Source organism: Malaclemys terrapin, chromosome 11, assembly GCF_027887155.1.
Source record: "Malaclemys terrapin pileata isolate rMalTer1 chromosome 11, rMalTer1.hap1, whole genome shotgun sequence".
Lineage (NCBI taxonomy): Eukaryota > Metazoa > Chordata > Testudines > Emydidae > Malaclemys > Malaclemys terrapin.
Window position 1 is genome coordinate 73,713,756 of NC_071515.1, and position 22,657 is coordinate 73,736,412.

A 22,657-nucleotide genomic window follows, 5' to 3' on the forward strand; every position below is an offset into this window, starting at 1 on the left:
GACTAGATGCAGTCCCCATGAAGAGCCCTTCTATGCCTAAGATTAGTCTGTTTAGGAGCATGGGTCATCATCAGGGAGGTGACTGTGTTAGGAGCCACAGTAGGTTGAGTGGATGAAAAGACAGTCCTGAGCCACAGAATTCCATCTTCCTGCGAGAAGAGAATCTGTTTCTTATAGGAATTCAGGTCTACATTCACGAAGGTATTTAGCTGCCTAAACCCATAGATGCCCAATTCTAGGGTTTAGGCATCCGAGTCCCAGTTTTGGCTCCGCTGCAATCCACAAAACTCCTGCCAAACCCTGTGGGTCACTAAGCTTACTTAGTGCCTACGTTGTCAGGGTAAATGTTCCCTCCATACCTCTGTTTCTGCGTCTACACTGCTGCCTCACTCTATGCATCCGGATGCCTATCTCCCACTTAAGCCCCAGAGCGATTCACAAACTGAATGAGAGAGTGGTTGGAGCAGGGGGCTTGAGGCTGAACCCTGGGTCTCCCACCTCCCAGGTGTGTCCTTTAACTATTGGACTACAGAGTCATTCTCTCTCTTGCTGGCCCAGTGACTGTTCCACTGTGGATGATACATATTTAGTGAGCTAGAGAGAGTGAATGTGAAAAGGACTTTCTAGTCTGGTGGCTGGATACCCACCTGAGGTGGGAGACCCCAGTCTCAGTCCCCTTGCTCCAATCACTCTTGATCCACAGTGGTACAGACTGACGGAGCACCATATCAAACTATCCCAAAGATTAGTGATTAGAGCACTCTCCTGAGAGGTAGGAGACTCCTGTTCAGATCCTTGCTCCCGACCTGGCAGAGGGGGACGGGTGGGGGCTTGGGGTCTGGGTTTCCCACATCCTAAGTGAGCGCTCTAACCACTGCGCTAAACATTATAAGGTGGGTGGTGGCACCACCTCTCCCTCCTGCTGTTTTCTGGGCAGCAATGCAGCTACCTAACTCATTCCTGCAAAAAAAAACAACAACAACAAAAAAACCCTCAGGTGCCTAAGCTGCCTGACCCCAGGAGAGAGGTTGCCAGGCTTCTGGTTTTCAATAGGCATTAGGCCTAAACCCTAGGCATCTATGGTTTAGGCAGCTAAATACCTTTGTGAATTTAGATCTGAATTCCTGTAAGAAACAGATTCTCTTCTCGCAGGAAGATGGAATTCTGTGGCTCACGACTGCCCTTTCATCCACTCAACCTACTATCACTCCTAACACACAGTCACCTCTGTGGTGATGACCCATGCTCCTAAACAGACTAATCTTAAGCGTAGAAGGGCTCTTCATGGGCACTGTATCTAGTCAGAATAAGCACGTTAGCAATGGTCTTTGTCATATAGACACATGCTTATTTGGGAGACGGGCCAAACCCAGACCCATCAGATATCAGAATTTCACCCTATATATGAAACTGAACTCTGTCTTTAAAGCACACGGCCTTTCTGAATACCTAAATACCTAAGTCACTTTTGAAAATGACACTTAGGCCCCTAAGTCATTCAGGCACTTTTGAAAATGTTACCCCTTGTCTTTTTGATTGTAAAGTCTTTGGGACTGGGACTGTCACCTACTAGATCTCTGTTGCAGCTAACACAGTGGGATCTTGGCCTGCTTGAAGCCTCTGAGAACTACTGTAAGACTGATAGACACTATTGATCTGCTGTAGGAGCTGTCCAAACATAAAGGCAGCTGCGCTGGTCTCTGCTCTCTTTTCCTTCCTAGCTGGCCATCGGATTTCATCCACGTTCCTTGCCCTGACAGAATCTGGGGTGACCAGATGTCCCGATTTTATAGGGACAGTCCCGATTTTGGGGACTTTTTCTTATATTGGCACCTATTACCCCATCCCCCACCTCACCCCGTCCCGATTTTTTACACTTGCTACCTGGTCACCCTAACAGAGTCTGACCCATAATAATTTTTAAATGTTGCATGGTGTTTGCTCTGGGAGGAATTAACTTTTGACTGTAGCGTTTAAAGAAGACAAAAGAGCATTTCACTGAGCTCAGCACGTCGGAAGCCCTTGCACCTGGTTTCCTTGGCTGGCTGCTCTCTCTCTGTATTACCGTCGGATTTATAACACACAAGCTTGTTCGGGGCAAGGAAAGAAAACAATAGGAATAATTAGATCTCAAGGTCTTCCATCAGGAAATCCCAGCAGAAATAAATGCTCATTTTAACACTCTTCTTCATTCTTTTTCTTTCCCTTCCTTCCCTTTTGTCCCACAGGGTGCCCTGACAATTTCACCGAGTCCCAATGTTTAAATCCCATTATTGCTTTTCAAGGCTGCATGAGGCTCATCTTTATTGATAACCAGCCCAAGGACCTCATTTTAGTTCAGCAAGGTTCCCTGGGGAATTTTAGTGATTTACACATTGATCTGTGTGACATCAAAGACAGGTAATTATTATCTCTTTTCTCCTTGTATTTTTTTTTTCTTCTTCTTTTTTTTTTTTTTTTCATCCTAGCAGTTTATAAGTGCAGGTTGCTTTAAGTGACCATTCTAATCAACATTACAGATATTAGGCATAATAGAGCTGCTAATAGAAGATATCACTGCAAAAATAGAGGGAGTGCAGGGGAAATTGTTTAAATTATAGGAGATTCTCTTAACATGGGCTCACAGGAAATAGAGTATGCAAATTCAATCAAGCTACAGTTTTGTGACGGGATTAAATGTTATGCATAAACAACATTTGATTGCTTTGAAGTTTAAAAGGAATGGGAGAGAGAAGGAGAAATTTATTTGATTCATCAAAACATGTCATCTCCTTAATGTACTCACTGTTTTGTTTAAATAGAGCATTTATAATTTTCTTGTTAGACTGTACGACATACCGCATTTATAGTAGTGGTCTGGCACATCGCACTGGCATATTACAAAGTCAATAGGACTAAAAAATGATCAAGTGTCTGTATCTACCAAGCGGGGCCAGCTCTAGGGGTGGCAGATTGTTGGAGGTGGCATTCCGCCCAATCCTAGGGCAGCACGGACGCTTTTTGTTTGTTTGTTTGTTTGTTTTTGTTTTGTTCTTGTTCCGCTCCGGCCGCCCTGTAGGGGGCGGCGGCGCAGAGAACCAGAGCGCCCTGCAGGGCAGTTCTCTTCCTTCCCTCCCCGCCAACCAGAGCGGAGCCCTCGCGGCAGGCGGCGGCGCAGTGGGAGGGGCCGCGTGGCAGCGCCCCTGCTGTAGCCCTGGCCGCCCCCTTCTCTCTCTCTCTCTCCCGCCCGCTCCCTCCTCCTCCCCCCCGCCAGCCGGTCCCCCTGCACCCGCGCTCCGGCCGCGGTGCAGGGTTTGTTTGTTTTTTTTTTTGCTTTGCTGTTCTGGCCGCCCCGTTTTTGTTTGTTTGTTTGTTTGGGGCGGCCAAAAAGCCAGAGCCGGCCCTGCTACCAAGAACAGACCTGAGCCTGAATCCTGCTCAACTCGGGATCTGTATCCAGGGCTGATGGGGGCGGGGGCCAGGACTGCTTTAATATAAGGAAAAATACAATGCAGTAGTTTTTCATGGGTTTTGCAATTTTTCTCTTCCGCGCAAATGTTTTGAATGTGTGTATCACTCTGAAGTAATTATATGAACATAGTATATACTAGTTATTCATACTATAGGCTCTAATTTTATTTTGTGAATCTGAACCTTCTTCTGGAAACTTAAATTGGAAGAGATTAGAACATCAAGGTTCTTGTTATGTCCTTCAGGAACTGTAGGAAACAGTAAGAAAGCTTTAGAACTATCTTGAAGCCTAGAGGTGAAAGAGGATTTATGGTGTCCTCGATCGTTTGAGGTGGGGCTAGTGGGTTGAAACAACTGTCATTGAATATCGAAGAGATTGGACTGGGTGGAGTGGTCAAGAGATGTGGGGATTGGTTTTCTGGAATCTAGAAACTTCTGGAAGGTGGGCATTTCATCTAATAATCTGGTTCCTTATAATACCGACTAGGCCCTCTGTCTTCAATTCCCTATGTAGTAGTTTCTTATTCAAAATGTCATAAATATTAAAACTGCTGATCAAAACTGCTACCATGTTGCTCGTGTTTATGGATTACCTAATGTCAATGTATGAATTTAACAGACTCAATATACCGGATAAGATTGACTGGATTGGTAAGAAATAAGTAGTTGAAATGAAATAATAAAAAGAGATAATGCCGTGTTGAGGGTTGTTAAATAGCAAGATAGAAATGATTTGTGGCCTTGTTAGAAAATCAGAATCATCAGATTCAAGACCACATGTGCCATTTAATACTTTTGTCTATTAAAGTGGAAGAGGAAAACACTGATGTATTTGATGGGCCTATTGTGTGGCTGTTCCAATGCCATTGTTGTCATTGTTACACAATCACAACAATAAGCCTGTCCCAATCCTTCCAGCAGTTTCTGTTCATCTTCACTGGACAAAAGAGGCCAAAAATCAATCTGTGATCACGTCAGAATGACAATGGAAAGGCAAAACCATGAACTTGACAAGAAAGTTTTCAACCTTATTGGATGCTAACAATCATGTGGACAAGGGGGCTCCAGTGAGCATAGTGTACTTAGATTTCCAGAAAGCCTTTGACAAGGTCCCTCACCAAACTGATTTTGTCCGACGGTGTTGGCAAGAAGTGCGCCTCTGAGATGACTATCTTGTCAAGGTCAAAACTCCCTTCTAAGGTGAACTGTAATTTGGGATCATCTCTGGTATACCAATTCCATCTTTTCAAAAACCATAATTCAAGTACATGTAAGCTGCAGGTGTGCCTTTTGACGGGACGGTGATTCCTTTTGGCTCACCGGCCCCCATGTTTCCCAACAGCTGGCGAAGCGGGAATCACCTTGAAATCCTCGCCCCCCAGTACCTATCCGGGTTTCCTGGCGAAGAGGAGACCACTTGCCTCCTCCGACCCCCAGGACCCGGCCACTCACCCTTGGGTCTTTCACGCAGGGAAGGTTTGTTTAGGATGTCCACGACTTTCCTACAGACCCCTTTAGCAAAGAGCATCGCTAGTCTCAGAGAGAATGGCGCTGCATACTCTGTTGCATCAGGTGAAGTGATCGGACCAGTGAGTGGCTCATAAACCGCCTTCAGACTACTCTGGTGGGACTCGAACCCACAGGCGGGGAAGGAGAATTAGAGGAAAGAGGTTGAGGAAATCAGGCCATCCGAGGATGGGGAGGATAGGGACACACAAACCTAGACCCAGGCAGTCCCCTCGCCAGTCAAGCCAGCAGAGCAATGCTTCTTCGGTCAGGGCCCTTTTATTTCGGTCCTACTAGCTGGAGTCACAGGGCTTGCTTTAGAGGCATCTCTGGTCACGAGCCAACAGGCTTTGCAGAGAACTCTGGGCGTCTTTCTGTGACCCTTACAACAGATCACTCTCACACAAGCATTCACACTGGCCCACAGATCAATACAGAGGCCTATGTAGCCACACTCAGTGGCGCTGCGTGAGGAGGTTGTGTAAGCTAGGACTATAACAGGGTTTAAAAGAGAACTGGATAAATTCATGGTGGTTAAGTCCATTAATGGCTATTAGCCAGGATGGGTAAAGAATGGTGTCCCTAGCCTCTGTTTGTCAGAGGGTGGAGGTGGATGGCAGGAGAGAGATCACTTGATCATTACCTGTTATGTTCACCCCTCTGGGGCACCTGGCATTGGCCACTGTCGGTAGACAGGATACTGGGCTAGATGGACTTTGGTCTGACCCAGTATGGCCGTTCTTATGTTCTTAGTGTTGCCTTCAATGTAGCACCCATTCAGCAACTCAAAAGAAAAAAAATGAAGCACTCTCTCAGGATAGACTTCTCCAGGCAGGTTCCCAACTTGTGGCTCCACTACTGGGTCGCAGGACTGGCTTGACATAAGTAACTTGGTAACTCATTTCTTAGTGGGCCTAATTGAGAAGGTGAATGGAAGGTTAAGTTGTAAATAGGGGCTTGACAAACAGTGTGCTGGAGTCGGGATGTCTGTGCTAGCTAAGATAAGCAGCAACAACTTGATGTTAGGGACCATGGACAAGATAAACCTGGAATGTAAAGATCAGCTTCCCAATGAACAGCAAATGAACAGAACATGCTGTACAGGGATTAGTTCCCGCCAAGTAACCAAGCCAACCAAAAATTGTGTGATTTAATGTATAGCTAATGTAATGTGTCAATGTCCATAAAGGAAGAAGTTGTCTGTGTAACTTTGGATGTGTGGTACCCCCTATACCCATCCCCTACACTTGAGTCTGATCAACTCAACTTTAAAAAAATTAGTCCTCAAGTACATTGTGGAAGTTCAGAAATTCTTCTGGAGTCACCATCAGCCCCATGGCCAGCTGTCTGGCTGATAAAAGAGCATGGAGGATTCAGCTTCTCAGTTTAGAGGAGTTCTCAGGATGAGTGTGTCTCTCTCTATTTGCATCCAACTCCCCCGTCATTGTGTTAACATTTGTGCTGAGCCTAGAGAGAATTTGGATCAGAACATAGCACACGCTTGACACAACAGGGGGCACTCCAGAGAGACGCTACATTTACAAAAGCAACGGTAGAAAGTTATGAAAGGATTTGACAGATTACAGGAGGATGGCAGCGCTGTTGCAGTCTCATTTGAAATCTGGGTTGATCTAATTAAGAGCAGAGAATTGGAAACACACACGGACAAGACTGAAAAATGATTCAGAGAAGCTATTACTTTGCCAGCATGATTGATCCCAAATACAAAGGCCATAGACTGAGCTCAGAGCAGGGAGAAGAAGTTTAAATACAGATAATGAAACACAATGCTGCATCCTTTGCATAGCCTCTAGCATTGAAGAGTCAGATCACCAAAATCTGCCGCAGTTCGCTGTACAAAATTTTGGCTGGAAAGCTATGGAAGGCAGTAGGACTGAGCTGGGAATGTTGTGAATCTTAAAAAGACCTGCACTCCAGCCAACACAGCATCGTCCAAGTGTGTTTTTTAAGCACATTCAGCCTGGTTTGGGCTGAAACTTTGCTTTTTCAGCCCCTAGCAAATTACAAATTAAGCTGGTAAAAGTGTACTGCTATATAAGGGCAGATACAGGAGTTTTAGGCCCAACTAGTTAATAGTCTGGTGACTTGATTACTGTGCCCTTGTGTTTTCCTTTTTAAAAAAATCAAGTTTTAGTGACTTGTATTTTGTGTTTCCTTTTAAACCTTTATGGTGATTTTAGGGGATGGTGGTGGAGGGGGTTCGGGGATGTTTTCAAGGCAGGGAAGATCACAATCTTGCCTGTATCCAAATTTCTTATCAGTCCCATCTCTCTAATGAACTAAGCCAAAAACCTGAACCTCAACAACCCAGAACTTCAGGGAAGTTTGTACCTGGAACCAGATCTGAATTGTACTGCTTGAGTCCTCCCATCTAGTATCCGGGAATAAGGTGTGTATTAAAATTCTGTAATAGCATTTTCCCTCCAAAATGGGATCTCCCTGTTCTTAATTACAAGATTTATTGCAGCACACACCGCAATGCACGAATTTGTGTAATTGTAACATGTGGGAATTATGTAACTTAATTAACATGTAAATGGGTCATTTGTCTTAGTTATCTAGGCAACAACCTCTTCTGAGAAAGATGCCTCTATTTAGAAAGCAATTTATTTCTTACAAACCTGTAGACTGGCCTCGTTCGTTCCCGGATTCTGAAAACAGGAGTCCTGCAATATAGTAAAGGCTCCTAGAAGGAGTTTACTGGGTAAACTCTAGGAGTTGGCCAGCTGGGAATAATACCTTTTGATCAGCATTTCTGGTTCTGTTTTCCGAAGAGCATTAGGTTACGCTAGCTCTGGCTTTTTTAGTGCACTCTGAATTCATTGGGCCAGATCCTCACGTAGTGTAAATTGACATGGGTCCATTTATTTCAGTAGAGTTATGCTGACTTATACCTTCTCAGCATCTAGCCTATAGTACCTTATTACCTCATAGATGTGGGGGATCAGATGTGCAGAGTGTTTTCGCTGCATGCATGCTTGAGAAAACTTTTAGGTGTGCCCTCTGTCTCTGTCTAATGGGCAGCAGGTTTAAAACAAATAAAAGGAAGTTCTTCTTCACACAGTGCACAGTCAACTTGTGGAACTCCTTGCCTGAGGAGGTTGTGAAGGCTAGGACTATAACAGCGTTTAAAAGAGAACTGGATAAATTCATGGAGGTTAAGTCCATTAATGGCTATTAGCCAGGATGGGTAAGGAATGGTGTCCCTAGCCTCTGTTTGTCAGAGGGTGGAGATGGATGGAAGGAGAGAGATCACTTGATCATTACCTGTTAGGTTCACTCCCTCTGGGGCACCTGGCATTGGCCACTGTCGGTAGACAGGATACTGGGCTGGATGGACCTTTGGTCTGACCCAGTACGGCCGTTCTTATGTTCTGCATTCTTGCACAGGTTTACTGCTGCCCCCTACTGACTAGTGTGCAGAAGCTACATTTGCCTAGGAGCATGTAATGTTAGGGATATACCATGAATGGCCCTTATGCTGGTGCCTTGGGTGGTGGAGGGAAGCCAAAGGGCTTTGCTCCAGCATCATAAGCACCTGCCATAATCAACCCTCATGACAGCACAAAGCTGGCTTCCTCCATGTTCCCCCGGGGTGCACACAATCCCAAAGTATGCAGGGAGGCAGTGAGGAGGACAGTGGAGCAGCAGAAAGCACTAATTCCACTCACTCCCCCTTTGCTCTTTGTGTTTTCTAAAGTGCAGTCTTGGGGAAGAAAAGTGGAATCTCCTTTAGCTCAACTGGTAGACGCCTGTGTTTTTTGAAGGCAAGGTTCTGGGTTCTAGCCCCAACACTGCATTAGAACTGTTTAGCTGTTTCTCTAGCACATGGATTTGCTACAATTGTCAAGCTTCATGGAGTTCATTTTAGCATATATGTAGCTATGGTATCCATCTGGCTTCTGTTACCATAGTATCTTACAACCTTTAATGTCATTGTTCTTACAACTCCCTTGAAGGGAAATAGTAGGACTGTATCCTGCTAGGATGCAGCATTCTGTGATATGTTTTCAAGGTGTGTAGGTTTGTACAATTATAGCTTTCTTTGCTATGTCCCCTTTGAAATTTCTGCTTGGTTAGGAAAACGTGTGCCCAGCAGGGGATGTTTGTCTTCTTTTACAGAGATTAAATGAGTGAGAAAACCGATTTTCTCATAACGTGCATTTATGGCCAGCTCCCCCTCCCTGCTGTACGGTGGTGGAGGGAGGGTGAGAAGCTGTAGAGGGAACATAAAATCAACAAAAGGGAGAAACAGTGACTACATTTTATGCCTGGCCCTAGGTCTCTGAAGCCCCAGGATGTTATCACTACACAGCTGGAGCTCTTCAGGGGGACATCGTGGGGCGGGAGGGAGGTGTCATTGGGAACATTGTGCTGTGGCAGGACAACTTGAACCCAAAAGATTCCAGGCGAAAATGGGCACAATAGGTAATGCTGCTTGAAATACCATGAATCCCCCTCTGTGACTTTTCACTCCCTCACGGAGGATGGCAGTGCTCTGGCATGGGGCAGCGTAGACAGGCGAGCAGAGTGGAGGGACACTGCTCGTATAGACTCAGATCCTTTATGGACCATCAGGCTTCACAAAGGCTCCAGAGTATACTCCACGGAGGTGTGTCAGGGGCTCCGTGAGGTGAATGCCAAAGACTTTCCTGTGTATTTTCCCCCGGTCAGACGGGGGCATTTAGGTCTCAGACCAGAGAGTCTCAGTTTTAACAGTCTCCTCACTCACGCATTCGGTTCCTTGATATTTTGCAAAGCTTATGAAGAATTCTTGGTCCTGGCCAGTGGTCTCTGGGAAAGGGCATGGAAGGGGTCAGCAATTCAATAACAAGAAGCTTCTCATTCAGCAGGATGAGGAATTACAGCAGCGTCTCGCGCAGCAGTAAGTCAAGTGCACTGGCCCCGGAGGCAGCAGTCAGCGTGACAGGCTGGCCTCCCCTGTCATTATTTTTCACACTGATGGAAAGCTGTAGACTGACATCCCTGGGGCCTGAAGACCGTTCCGCCGCCTTTGAGCAGGTGCAACACCTGCAGTGGCAGCGGAAGCCTCCCCTTGTGCATGCATCTTCGCAAACCAGTGAGCCTCAACCACCATCTCGGGGGACCAGAGCTAGCACTGAGAGGGCAAGTTCCACCTCTCTGCCCCATTCCCCTTGGACTTCTTGGCAGAGAGTGTCCATGAGACTTTTAATTAGCACCTGTTGTGCTCTGCCTTAGAAGATTCATTTAGTCGCTACTGATCTAGGCCACTTCGTTTGGTGACCTACAGATTCCTCGTCCTGATGTCAGTCCCTTGATCTATGCCAGTTTTCCTTAGCATTAATATTTATTTAGTATCCTAGTAATAATAGTTAATAATAACATCAATTCTTATGTAGTACCAAGATGCCCCAGTTGAGGATCAGGACCCCATAGTGCTAGGTGTCATCAAAAGAGTTTATAATCTTAGTTTATGACATAGCGTTGTTGGTGGATAAAACGGAAGGGTGCAGGGGAAAAACCAGCTAATTGGGAAATGAGCAAGTTTTGCATGGTAAGCAGGAGTCAGAGCTCACTGCCTGCCTAGCTGTGGTCACTCTGCCCCATGTGCCCATACAGACCTTCAAGCATGAAGGACAAAGAAGAGGCTCTTTTGAGTCCTTAGTTGCCTGTATGTACAAAAGCACAGAGGGGAAGTAGATGGCTAGGTTTTAGGTTTCCCCTCCAGGAGGATCTGTGGCTTGTTGTTATGGCTATGCGATCTGAAGTATCAGTGCGAGTAATGCTACTCTGCAGGAGAGGAGGGAGAAGGGGCTAAGCATGTGTTAAAATTCTTTCAGGAAGCCTCCGAGAATTGTGCTGTATCTCACCCCCATGGGAAGGCTCGTTTGAAAAGTGCAGCTCTCAGACACTGCTGGGAGATGTCCTGGCCACCAGGCTTGGGCCAGCCAGCCCGAGCTGCTTCTTGTGATTTCATGCTTGTTACCTTGAGTCCTCTCCAATGGCTCTGTCGTAGTGGGCGTCTGGGTAAAAGCCAGAACTCCTGCACTTTTATTTCAAGTTTTCTTCAATCAATTGGCCACTTTCCTAACTTGACTCTGAACCATGAATTCCGCATTTCTACAAATGCAATAAATCTGTGCTCATCCCCCAGCGTCCTCTAATTAAAATGCTAAAGGATGCAGTGCAAATCCAGTCAGATGTGGTCATCGGGTCCTGCTGTGGCCTGGGTATCTCCTTGGTTGGTCCTTCAGAGGCAGGGTTGTGTGAAGTGATCATAGCAAGCAGGCCCCCTGGGCTCCATTCCGGTCACTGAGGCACTGTAATCTTGGGCACACTACAAGCCTGGTCTGCAAAATGCATGTGACACCTACTGATAGGAGTATTGGGAGACTCCATTCATTGATGTTTGTAAAAAGCCTTGAGGCTCACAATGAGAAAGTGCTATAGAAGGTATGCTTGGTCCTGCCGCAGTACAGGGGGCTGAACTGGATGGCCTGAAAGCCCCTACCAGCCCTACATTTCTAGAATTCTATAAGTGCACACAACATTGGTCCATATTCTCCTCTGACTCATACCAGTGTAAATCAGGAATAACACCATTTATGTCCAAGAATGGTGTAACTTGTTTTGTAACCTTAGGTAACGCTCCGTGCCTTCATCTCACCATTTGCACAGTGAGGACTGTAATATTTCTGCATATCGTAAAATGCTTTGTGATGATCATTGTAGGAAAGGCGCGATGTAAGTGCTAATTGTTGTTTACGTACGGTCTACTTTCCTCCACACAGGGCCATGGAGAGGAGGAGTACAGGTGTGCATATATGCAAATATTGTCATCTCTCTCTCTAGTGGGAAATGAAGGCTGAGGCAAATTCCAGCAACTGCTTATTAAACATTATAAAATGGTTAGAAAAATAAATATGCAGAGGCTGAGAATTTGGCCGTGTCGTTGATTAGCTTTGGGATTTCCAGCTTGGCGATTGGCTGACAGTGTCAGCTAATGGGACTAGAAATGCTAGCTGTAAAGCCTAAGGCGGAACTGGTTGGCTGCCGTGGCTGGCACCGGGCGCAGAGAATAGGTGTTGGATCATGGACACATACAAGATGTTGCTGCTGAAGTGCTGCCCTGGATGCGAGAAAAATGTGCGATTAAAATCCACAAACCTTGGCTGGTTGAAGCAGGTCTGGAAATGCTGCAGAATTCCAGCCTTTCACCATATGGCACAGATGCTCTGTTTGGTCTTAGGAAGCCCCTGTCGGCTCATGCAGCAGGCAGGATGCTCAGAATAGAGAAATGAGCCCCGCAGGGCTGCCTGCAGCTCAGACTCGTCTCAGGCACTCTCTGGGTCTCCCATTTGATGCACTGGGACCCAGAGAGCTAATGCTTATTTGGGGAATATATTCAGGGGGGCAAACCCTGCCTTTATGGGTGTGGCAGGGAGAACACGGAGGGAGGTAAGACCCGGGGATCGCTGCATGGCTCCTCTTTTCCTGTTCTCCCACTCCAGCAGAAAGGCTGCACAAGGGGCCTGGAGATGCTCCATTGGAGTAGCCTATGGTGAATACTTCTATGGCTGCTACATGAGGAGGGTGGGAGTGGGGCTTTGATTCCTTTGCCTTGTCACCTTTCATAGGTGCCCAGAAGACTGGCTGCTCCAGACAGGCTCTGGGCAGAGGTTGTGCCCCATAACCAATCATGATACAATAATCATACTTTTATCAATCGGCCTGAGGCCTCTGCAAATGCCTTCCCCTACCCCACCTTTCTGCCTCATTTGAGATCTGAGGGGATGCTTGAGTTGCCTGCTGGCAGAGCGTTCTCCATCATGGCCCCTCCTCTGGAATTATCCCCTTCCTGCCATGGCCCAGGTGGGAAGTAGCTCGCACCAGAGGACCTTCCGAAGCCTGTCCGTGTGAGCAGGCATTGGCAGAGGACTAGGGCTGGTGAGGGGAGTAGGCAAGTGTAGTGGGTGGGGATTTTGAACCCCTTCTGTTCGGCGAGTAGGTGAGACAAGGCAGGGTTGGGGAAGGGGGAGAAATGCTGCTGCTTTTGATCATTTATGTTTTGTAACACATATTCCTGGGTTTTTAAATGTACATGAAGGGCTTACTGGGTTGGAGTTCTGTAAAGATCAAGATTGGAATTAATGAATGGATAGACCATTGTAATCCGATTACTGCTCTTCCTAATGCTGTGTCCTTCATGATGCTTCTTTGACACGAGTTGTCCTCTGCATGTTTAAATATGATTGGCACCTCCCCTTACTAAGTCAAGTGTTGATAGTGTCTATTAAGGGCCCCACAGTGATCTCAAGTTCTCTAAAACAACCAAAAAATGGATGTTGGTCAGAGCCACCTTGGCAGAAGGTGGAGCTTCTTGCAGGACATCCCAGGAGTTCCAATTCCCTGAGCCTTGTGAACAGGAATGCAAACTCGGCTCTGCGTGTCTCACTATCTGCTCTATTGATCCTGACATTTCGAACAAGCCCATCACCGTGGTATCATCGCTTCAGTATCCCACCCTGCCTGGCAGTCAGATGGAAGCGAACACTAAGCATTGTCATTCTTATTAAATCAAGATTCAGCTGCTTATGCCGAGTCTCCTAATAAATACAAATGAAGAGAACAGTGTGTGGTATAAATAGCACTCAGCATGAAGGGATTGAAGTTAACATCTTAACTCATTAGAGATGACCGTATAGCGCTGATTCATGGGGCTGCTTCCCTCTGCTACTCAGAAGTTATGCAGTATTAATAAGTGCAAATCAATTGTGTACTTATTTTCCCTACCCCTTTCACATGCTGTTTATTCTCTCTCTATATGAAAAGCTTCCAAAGCATCTTCTAAAGAAGTCTGCTTAATGTGATATTTTTCTTGCTGAATGGAGCTGACCTTTCAAATTCAGCTTTTTTCTCATCATCTTCCTAGATCTGCTAAACACGTTTTGTTCTTTTTAAAAAAAAAAAAATTAGTTCCTGACTGTTCTTCCTCCTTTCTCCCCCAACCTTATGGTATTGAATTTGTATTGCTTGCATGTGTCAAACAGCAGAAAAAGGACCTTGGAGAAATTAGATGCTATTGCAGGTAAAAGAGGTTGGGATAAATCCACTGAAAACACAACCATCTATATGCACTTGCCAGCTCTTCTCTTGAAGATTTAATTTATGGCCTACAGCAGATTCCAAACTTCATATGATTTATTTTTTTAAGCTGACCACAAAAACAAGAGAATATTCGAGCTAATTATGCCCAATATGTTTCAGCTTTATTTGCTTTATAGTGAATTAAAATTCCTGGCTGGGACTGAAGAAGCAAATATTTAATATTGCATTTGCCCCCAAATAAATAACCTGCAGTATGTTGTGGATGGAATCTGAGAAGGAATCCTATTTCATATCCATTCTAATTTTAGGTAGTGTTCCCATTTTCAGTGTTTAATATCTTTTCCCCCGAGGCCTCAGTTGCTCACTTCCATTTAATGCACTGGATTATTTTCTTTCTGGAAAAAAAAATCCTTTCATATTTTTCTTATTTTTCATTGCTTGTTTGGTAATTAATTGGGCTCTCATTAGAAATACTCCCCTATAATTGGGTGCACTCCGGGCCAGCCAGAAACGCAAGGAGGCGTAGCCAGGAATATTTATCCTGCTTCCACACACTCCTGATCAGTGCTAAATCTGTATGTGACCACTGTAGCCTACTCTTATCTCTGTTATGAATTGAACCAGAACACTAGACTTGAACACCTTCTAGGTTCTGCCCCTAGAATCTGCCCCGTTCTTTGAGGCAGTACAGTCTCAGGGTGCTATTCCCCCCTCTGCTGGGTGACCTCTGAGTTCCTCTCCCACCCTTTGACTTTGTTGCCTGTTTAGACTGTCAAGTATCAGGGGGTAGCCGTGTTAGCCTGTATCTACAAAAACAACAAGGAGTCTGGTGGCACCTTAAAGACTAACAGATTTATTTGGGCATAAGCTTTCGTGGGTAAAAACCTCACTTCATCAGGCAGAAGTGCCACTGGCACTAACTGATAATTATAGGCTTGCCTCTGCCCAGCCCTTGAAAGGAATAAGCGACACACACCTATCCCTTCATCCTCACGGCTGCCCTGGGTGCTGGGTAGCCGCCTAGTCTACCTGCAATTCACCCAACGGGAAGCCCGCACACATGTATCGCTCAAAGGCTCCCTAACAGGCATGGCATGAAGACAAGGCCACAAGGTAAGAACGGAATGCCAGGGGGCGCGACGCTAGCTGTGCCTGCTAGCCAGGATGCCGCGTCCTCCCGCTGACCCACAAGGGACCCGGGATTGTCTCAAGCACGTGCAGCACAATGTTGGGACCCCTGATTCCCACCCAGAATAGGGACGGTAGTGCAATGAAAAACATGTTCGCGGCCTCCTGCCTGCCCTCAAAGGGGCCTTTTCAACCACAACATTTTCTCAGTCCATTCCCCTTCCCCTTCGTCAATAATTGACACATTCCCACTCGTACCCTTTCCCACCCGACTCGGCCTCCCACGCCTACCTCAGGATAAACAAACACAAAGAGACTGGTTGTTTAGACTATAAACTCCTCAGGGCTGAGGCCCGCTGTTTGTACAGCACCTAGCACCTTACTTATATTTTATTCTGAATTTTTTGTGTGAAATATTGTACTGGACATTCTTGGATGTTTGGATATTTTTTAAACCTCCTTTTTTTTGGTTACGTGCCCTCCCTTTCTCCATATTTCTGTTTTTCTGCTGAAAAGGGGACGTGGCTGGAATGGCGGGAGAGGGTGAGGAAAAAATCCCAAACTTGCAATGTTTTCAGTGTTGGGGAGTTTGGCGGGGTGGAAGGATCCAAGGGAAATATGCAAAGATTTGAAAGGGAGATTGTTTTCCCATGACATTCTCTTCTTTTTAAAGCCAGTATTCAATGAAAGAAAAAGCTGACCCTCTTCTAATACCTGGGAACAATTTAGACTTGATGTGAATGAGAACTATTTGAGACACCTCCCTTTTGGGTGTAGCTCTCCTAGACCAGACTGATTGCCCTTCTGTGGCAGCAGGACTGGAGGGGGAGAAAATTAGCAATCCATTTACACTCCCTGAGCCTGGAAATTAGAGCCCAGCTTTTGTTTGGGACTGGGCCATTCAGAAGGACAGCCCTAAACCTGCTCCCTATCGACTGTAATATTGAAAACCCCTCGCTTAATGCAGCTAATGACGGAGCTTCTCTGTCTGATAACTCACAGGATGACTGACAAGGAAGCATAGCAAACCCCAGTAGTGGCATTGCCAGCTGTTTCATTGTTAAATGCTCCTTCTGTGATAATTATCCATCAAGAATATGTTTATTTGTGAGGAGCAGGGCCATTGTGAAATTAGGCTATTACGTGGGAACAAGCACGCAACGGGCCAACTCTGTGAGTGGGCTAAGGGAGAAGTTGCCTATCCTTGGCCCCAAAGTATGAATGGAAAAAGGGCAATGTTTGATGTCTTATGGCTTTTGCCAGGGTCCTGCACCTACCCGTTGGACACTGTCTAGGAGGGGAGATGAAAATAAAAACATATTTTTAAAATTCTATTTAAAATTAGGCCAACCTGTGTTCAGGCCTAAACTTACTATCATCCATTAAAATAATTGAAATGAATTAAAAATGTATTCAAACAGTACATGTTTTCTGCCAAAATTTTAAAGAAAGTCAAGCCACTGACCCAGTGGAAGTCACTGGTTGACCACCTGGAATCCGATTCTAAACTAACTTTTAACAGCAGTAGCCTCTTCTGCAGGTACAGAGAGAATATTTGCTTCACTTTAGTTCATTTGGCCAGTTTGGTTCAATGACTGAACCATCTCAAAGTTGAGACATCAATTGGGAGTTGAAAAAGCAGAAAAGCTTATTTTTCCTCATTCCAAGCAATGATGAAAAGCAGGGTGTGGCAGGATGAAATCTATTAGGTCTAGAATCCTGAAGGACATGGTGAACAGAAACAATCCGTTCAATTCACTAACTACTTCATTTGTTTAATGAATCAGTTAGTTTTCAATGCAAACCATGTTTTGATAGACTTACTCTTTTTGTTTCCAGCACGCTTTAGGTAGTTTTATTTAACTAATAGAAACAATTTTAAAATGCTGTTTTTGTGCATTTTTAAATGAACTCCAATTTCCATAACAGCATAACACAAATCACAAGTAAAAAGTAAATCACCATCTACTAAATAAGAAATGCATCATTCATCATTTCCCAGCATAAAATAGTAAAAAGAATCTGAATACATTTGTTACACTGTATTTATAGACCTTTATTTAAGCAATTATATAGCTTATCCCCCTGATTAGCAAAAAGAAGTACCAAATTATACCAATCAATGAGAATCAATCTTTCTATAGGAAAATAACTAAAAAGGTACAAGTGAAAAACAAGATTAAAATCAATTATTTAAATCAAGATTTCCTGCTTGCTGATTAAAATCTTTTTGATTAAAATCAATTCGCCCTGCTGTCTAGTGCTGATATCCGGAACTGGAAGGAACACTTGCTAAATATTTTGCCTGTCTTTGCTTTATGCAGGCATCACAGACTCTAAGAACAATGAATAAGGACAATGTATATTGCAGTGCCCAATAGAAATAGCCTAATTCAGAGCAGAATAAAGTCAGGTAGCAGGACAGCCCCATCCTATTCTGTTCAGGCTCTTCTGCCACACTCAACACTGTGGCATCTGAACTCCATTTCGCTGTTCTGAAGTAGCCTTTTTCTTCACCAGAAAAACTGGCTGTGGGTTTTTTTAGTCTAAAGAAAGAATGTTTTAAGAACATAAAAACAGCCATAATGGGTCAGACCAATTTTCCATCTAGCCCAGTATCCTGTCTTCTGACAGTGGCCAACGCCAGGTGCTTCAGAGGGAATGAACAGGACAATTACTGAGTGATCCATCCACTCTTGGCCAGTCCCAGTCTCTGGCAGTTGGAGGTTTAGGGACACCCACAGTATGGGGTAGTATCCCTGATCATCCTGTCTAATAGCCATTGATGGACCTATCCTCCATGAACTGATTTAATTCATTTTCTAATTCATTTAATTAATTCATTCAGTTACACTTTTGGCCTTCACAACATCCCCTGGCAACCAATTCCACAGGCTGACTGTGCGTTGTGTGAAGAAATACTTCCTGACGTTTGTTTTAAATCTGTTGCCTCTTAATTTCATCGGGTGACCTCTGGTTCTTGTGTTATCTGAAGGGGTAAATAACACTTCCTTATTCACTTTCTCCACACCAGTCATGATTTTATAGACCTCTATTCTTTCCCCCCTTAGTCTTCTCTTTTCTAGGCCGAACAGTCCCAGTTTTTTTAGTCTTGCCTGGTATGGAAGCTGTTCCACCCCCTCTCCACCCCCCCAATCATTTCTTGTTGCTCTTCTCTGTACCTTTTCCAATTCTTTTTGATATGGGGCAACCAGAACTCCATGTACTATTCAAGATTGTGCCAAATTCCAATCTCATTACCCCAATATAATTCCAGGGTAATTGAGATCAAGCAAGCAAACACATGAAATATGCTTAACAATTGTGACTACAAGTAGTTTTAGGGGTAGTGCGAGAAGAATGATCTCTTCAACAAAGCTTGTGATTCTGATACAGCTGCTCTGTTTGGTTCTTTCCATAAAACTTGTGAAGCCATTGCTGTTCGCCCATTGGCTTTGGTGTGGAGAGTGGGTCTCCTGATAGCTGGCAGTGTTTCTGCTTCTGCTTCTACTGCTTAGTTTGAACACTTGTAGCCTAAGCGGCAACTCCGCAAGACTTTTCAACCAGCTGTTTTGTAGTAGTGGGGTGACTTGACCACCTCTTGGGGTCTGACTCTTCAGCTCTGAGCTTCTAAGGCAATATAGAAGGGAGCAGAGTGGTGTTCCCTTTACTGGAATTGCTTGAACATCCAACATTCACGTAACAAGTACTCTCCTGGTACATTGGTCAGCCCTATACAGATGCCTGTCATTGTAATGCCTTGTTCTTTCTATTTATTTACTAGGTCCTTGCAGATGGATTCCCTGAGTTTGCATTGCAAAATGTTGAATTCTAACTAGAGAATGGTTTTTTTATCTCTTATTTACAGACTCTCCTCATGTTACGCACACCTGATTTACGCAAATTCACACTTACGGAAAAAGTTCTGTAAGTTCCGTAAGCTAGAAAGGTTTTTTTTTTTTTTTTATGTAATGGTCGTCGGGTATACGTTCCTGACTTATACAAAATTCGAGTTACACAAGGTGTTCTGGAACAGAACACCTTGCGTAAGTCAGGAAGCATCTGTATTTATATAAATTTCATTCTTAAACTCTGGGTGCATTTAGTGTTAACAATGCGAATTTTAACAACAAAAATTAAACCTTAAAAACATGCCTGTGAGATAATGGGCTGTGTTCCTTCCCCTGCAGAACAGCTCCATTCCACCATCCTGCCCCCCCGCCACCATGAAAGACCTGAGAAACCATATGAATCTTACAGTATGTCCTGTGGGTCACCAAATCTAGGCTTTCTCTATGTAGGTATGTGGTATCACCAAGATATCTGAGCTTGCACCGATAAGGATAGAGATTAGAGCTGGTTGAAATATGGACACAGTAATGAAATAAGAAAATTCAGCATTTCAAACCTTTTACAATTTCACAGGAATCAAAATGAAACATTTTTTCGCAAAATTTTCATGGAATATTTTTGGAAAAAATTGAAATTTCATATTGTTTGTTTTCCTTTTTCTTCTTTCTGTCTGTCTGTCTTTCTTGTGCCACTGAGTGTAATGGAAAGAATTGAAGGCCAAGATATCCTGTTTTCATTTTTCATTTTGGTACTCTGTATCTTTTCAAAACATCCTCTGTTTTGGGAAAAGAGAGCATTGGCAAAAAGGAAAGAATCTCTGGCACTCCAGTTCTTCCAAAGTTGAGCACATTCTGAAAAGTTAAAGTGGCAAAAATAAAACTGGAAAAAGAAATGAAAAAGTGTGTGTGCGGGAGGGGGAGGAGAAAAAAACAAACCCAAACTAAGGTATCATTCATTCTATTGCAGTCAACACCAAAATGTGGGGGAGGAAGGGGCATAGAATGAAGGAAGAGGATAAAAGAGGAGATACAACAAACCTGAAAATTCAAAATTTCAGTGTTTGAAAATATGTTAAATTTCAAGAAAAATAACTGAAAAATTCAAAACAGAAAAGTCTTTTCTCAAAGTTTTAAGTTTAGGAAAAAAAGTCCATACTTCATGGGGAGGGGAGGGGAGGGAGTTATGACCAGCTGTAATAGTTCCAGTGTTAAGGACCACTTTTGCCAATTAAGCACTCATTTTGAAATCCTTAGATCGTCTGACACTGTACTTTCCAAGTCCTTGATTGTTCTGATTAACTTGTGTAATCTGCAACTCTGTCCAATGAGACCTCTAAAAAAGGGAGATCTTCGTGGACAGTAAAACTCTCTTGGTGCTTTTTTCAAAGATTGGGGCTTATCCCCAGAATCTGTACCTGAAAGTTCCCCATCTCTGGACAGTTGAGCTCACGAGCCAGCAGGCTCCCTCCCTCCATTTTAGAACCGGAAGGTGTACGAATACCATACACTCAATTATACCTTTTAATCAGTTAAAAGCTCAGGAATGGGAGCCAGGGGACCTATGTTCTGTTCCTGGGTCAGCCACAGACTTTTTTGGGCCTTGGGCCAGTCACTTTCTTGCCTTCAGCTGAGTAGAATTACTGACTTACCTCACAGGGGGGTTCTGAGTTTTTGAGTCATTAATGTTTAGAAAGGGGTCTAAGATCATTGGATGGAAAGTTCTGTTGGCACAATTCTCAGCTTGTGTCCGTTGGCCCCGCTCCATTCATGGAATCATAGAAGATCAGGGTTGGAAGGGACCTCAGGAGGTCATCTAGTCCAACCCCCTGCTCAAAGCAGGACCAACCCCAACTATTTTTTTTTACCTCAGGTCCCTAAATGGCCCTCAAGGATTGAACTCATAAACCTGGGTTTAGCAGGCCAATGCTCAAACCACTGAACCCTCCCTCCTCCTCCCCCCTGTAGTTCACTTCAACAGAATTACATCCATGTATGGCAGCTGAGGATGTGGCTCAGAATATATAATAATTAATATTAAATTGTTTTATTTGTGTGTGCGTGCTAATATTGTTATGTATTTTTTAAAAATTATATCTGTACTCACTCTCTCATGTTACCTAGGAAGGTTGTGGAATCCCTGTCACTGGAAGTTTTAAGAAGAGGTTAGATAAACATCTGTCAGGGATGGTCTAGATATACTTAACGTTGCCTCAGCGCAGGGAGATGGAGTAGATGACCTCTTGAGGTCCCTACATTTCTATGAGTCTATGTATTTAGGGAGAAAGAACGAGCATAGATTTAATTTTAGAAATACCTTGATTTGGATGTTTTCACATTCCTTTCTACATGATTCTTGCCTTGGGATGTTTTATTGCATTTGTAGGATTAGTTTAGGCACTTATTTAAGTGCCTCAAAGTAGAGAGAATCTGTGGAACTTTAGTACTGGACTGCTCCTTTTTTCTATTTCCCCCTACAGCTGGGGAGGGGGGGGAGGGACAGTGACTGGTGCATGTGTGATGTCTTGCACTGACTGTGGGATATCACCCAGAGCCCATGAGGAGCTCAGTGAAAGCAGCAGATTCATTTCATGCCAAATGCAACATCAAACACATGGATCTTCTTCAGTCTTTCCATTCAAGTCACTTTATCGTCATTATTCTTTGATCATTCCCATCAAAGGGGCCAAATTCTGCCCTCTCATGTGTGTGCAGGTCTCCCTTTGAAGTCAGAGGGAACCCCACAGGTGCATTTTAGAGCAGGGTGTTTTACCCATTGTTTGCTATTTCTCTTGTTCAGGCTATTCCTCCAATGACTGTATATTCCAGTTTGATTTTCCTTTAAATTCGGAGGCTTCTTCCAAAGAAGGAAATTACGCCTGACTGGCACAACATTATCAACATCAATTGCCATGTGACACCATGATCCTGTGGTTATGGTGAAAGTCTCACCATAGGACTCAGGGAACCAGAGTTAGAGTCCTGTCTTTGCCACAGACTCCTCGTGAAATCATGGGCAAGTTTCTTATCATCTGTAAAAATGGGGATAACCTTTCCTTTGTCTATTTGGATTGCAAACTCTTGGGGGCAGAGACTGTCTGTTACTATGTTTATGTACAGGGCCTAGCATAATGGGGCTGTGATCTCAGTTGAAGCATCTAGACACTACCGCAATACAAATAATGATAAGTAGGCACTCTTGTAATACAAAAAGATAATGTAATTGGACCCAGGAATCTGGGACATTTGTGGAATTAGACATCCAATAATTTATCCGTCCCTTGATTAATTTTCATCATGGCTATTTCCTAATGTTGGCTTCGATGGCAATTAGGATAAATTAAACTTCTAATGAACACACAACTGCTGGACTAGAATGGGATTATGGTAATTCTTAGCATGGAGTTGTACAGAAATTGGTTTCAGAAGCTTTTAGAAGAGTTAGTTATCTGACCAAAAACGAGATCGATGCAGCTGGTGCTAATTAAAGCAAATAGACTAAAGAATGCAAACAGTCTAATTTTGAATTTATTAACAGCATTAAAGCCTATACAGACAATGCGACTTGCATTTTGAGCATTATTGGGGGGAAGAAAAATGTGTCTTTAGAAAGC

At 44.1% G+C, this 22,657-nt stretch overlaps 1 protein-coding gene across 3 annotated transcripts in view; it reads left to right on the forward strand.

Moving 5' to 3' along the window:
- Window positions 1–22,657, forward strand: part of CNTNAP5 (contactin associated protein family member 5) — a 409,890-nt gene that overhangs the window by 230,903 nt on the left and 156,330 nt on the right. For all 3 annotated transcript variants that reach the window (XM_054043237.1, XM_054043235.1, XM_054043236.1), the window contains one exon: window positions 2,229–2,400. In XM_054043237.1, coding sequence (XP_053899212.1) covers window positions 2,229–2,400 — 172 coding nt within the window. The remainder of the gene's footprint in view (window positions 1–2,228; window positions 2,401–22,657) is intronic.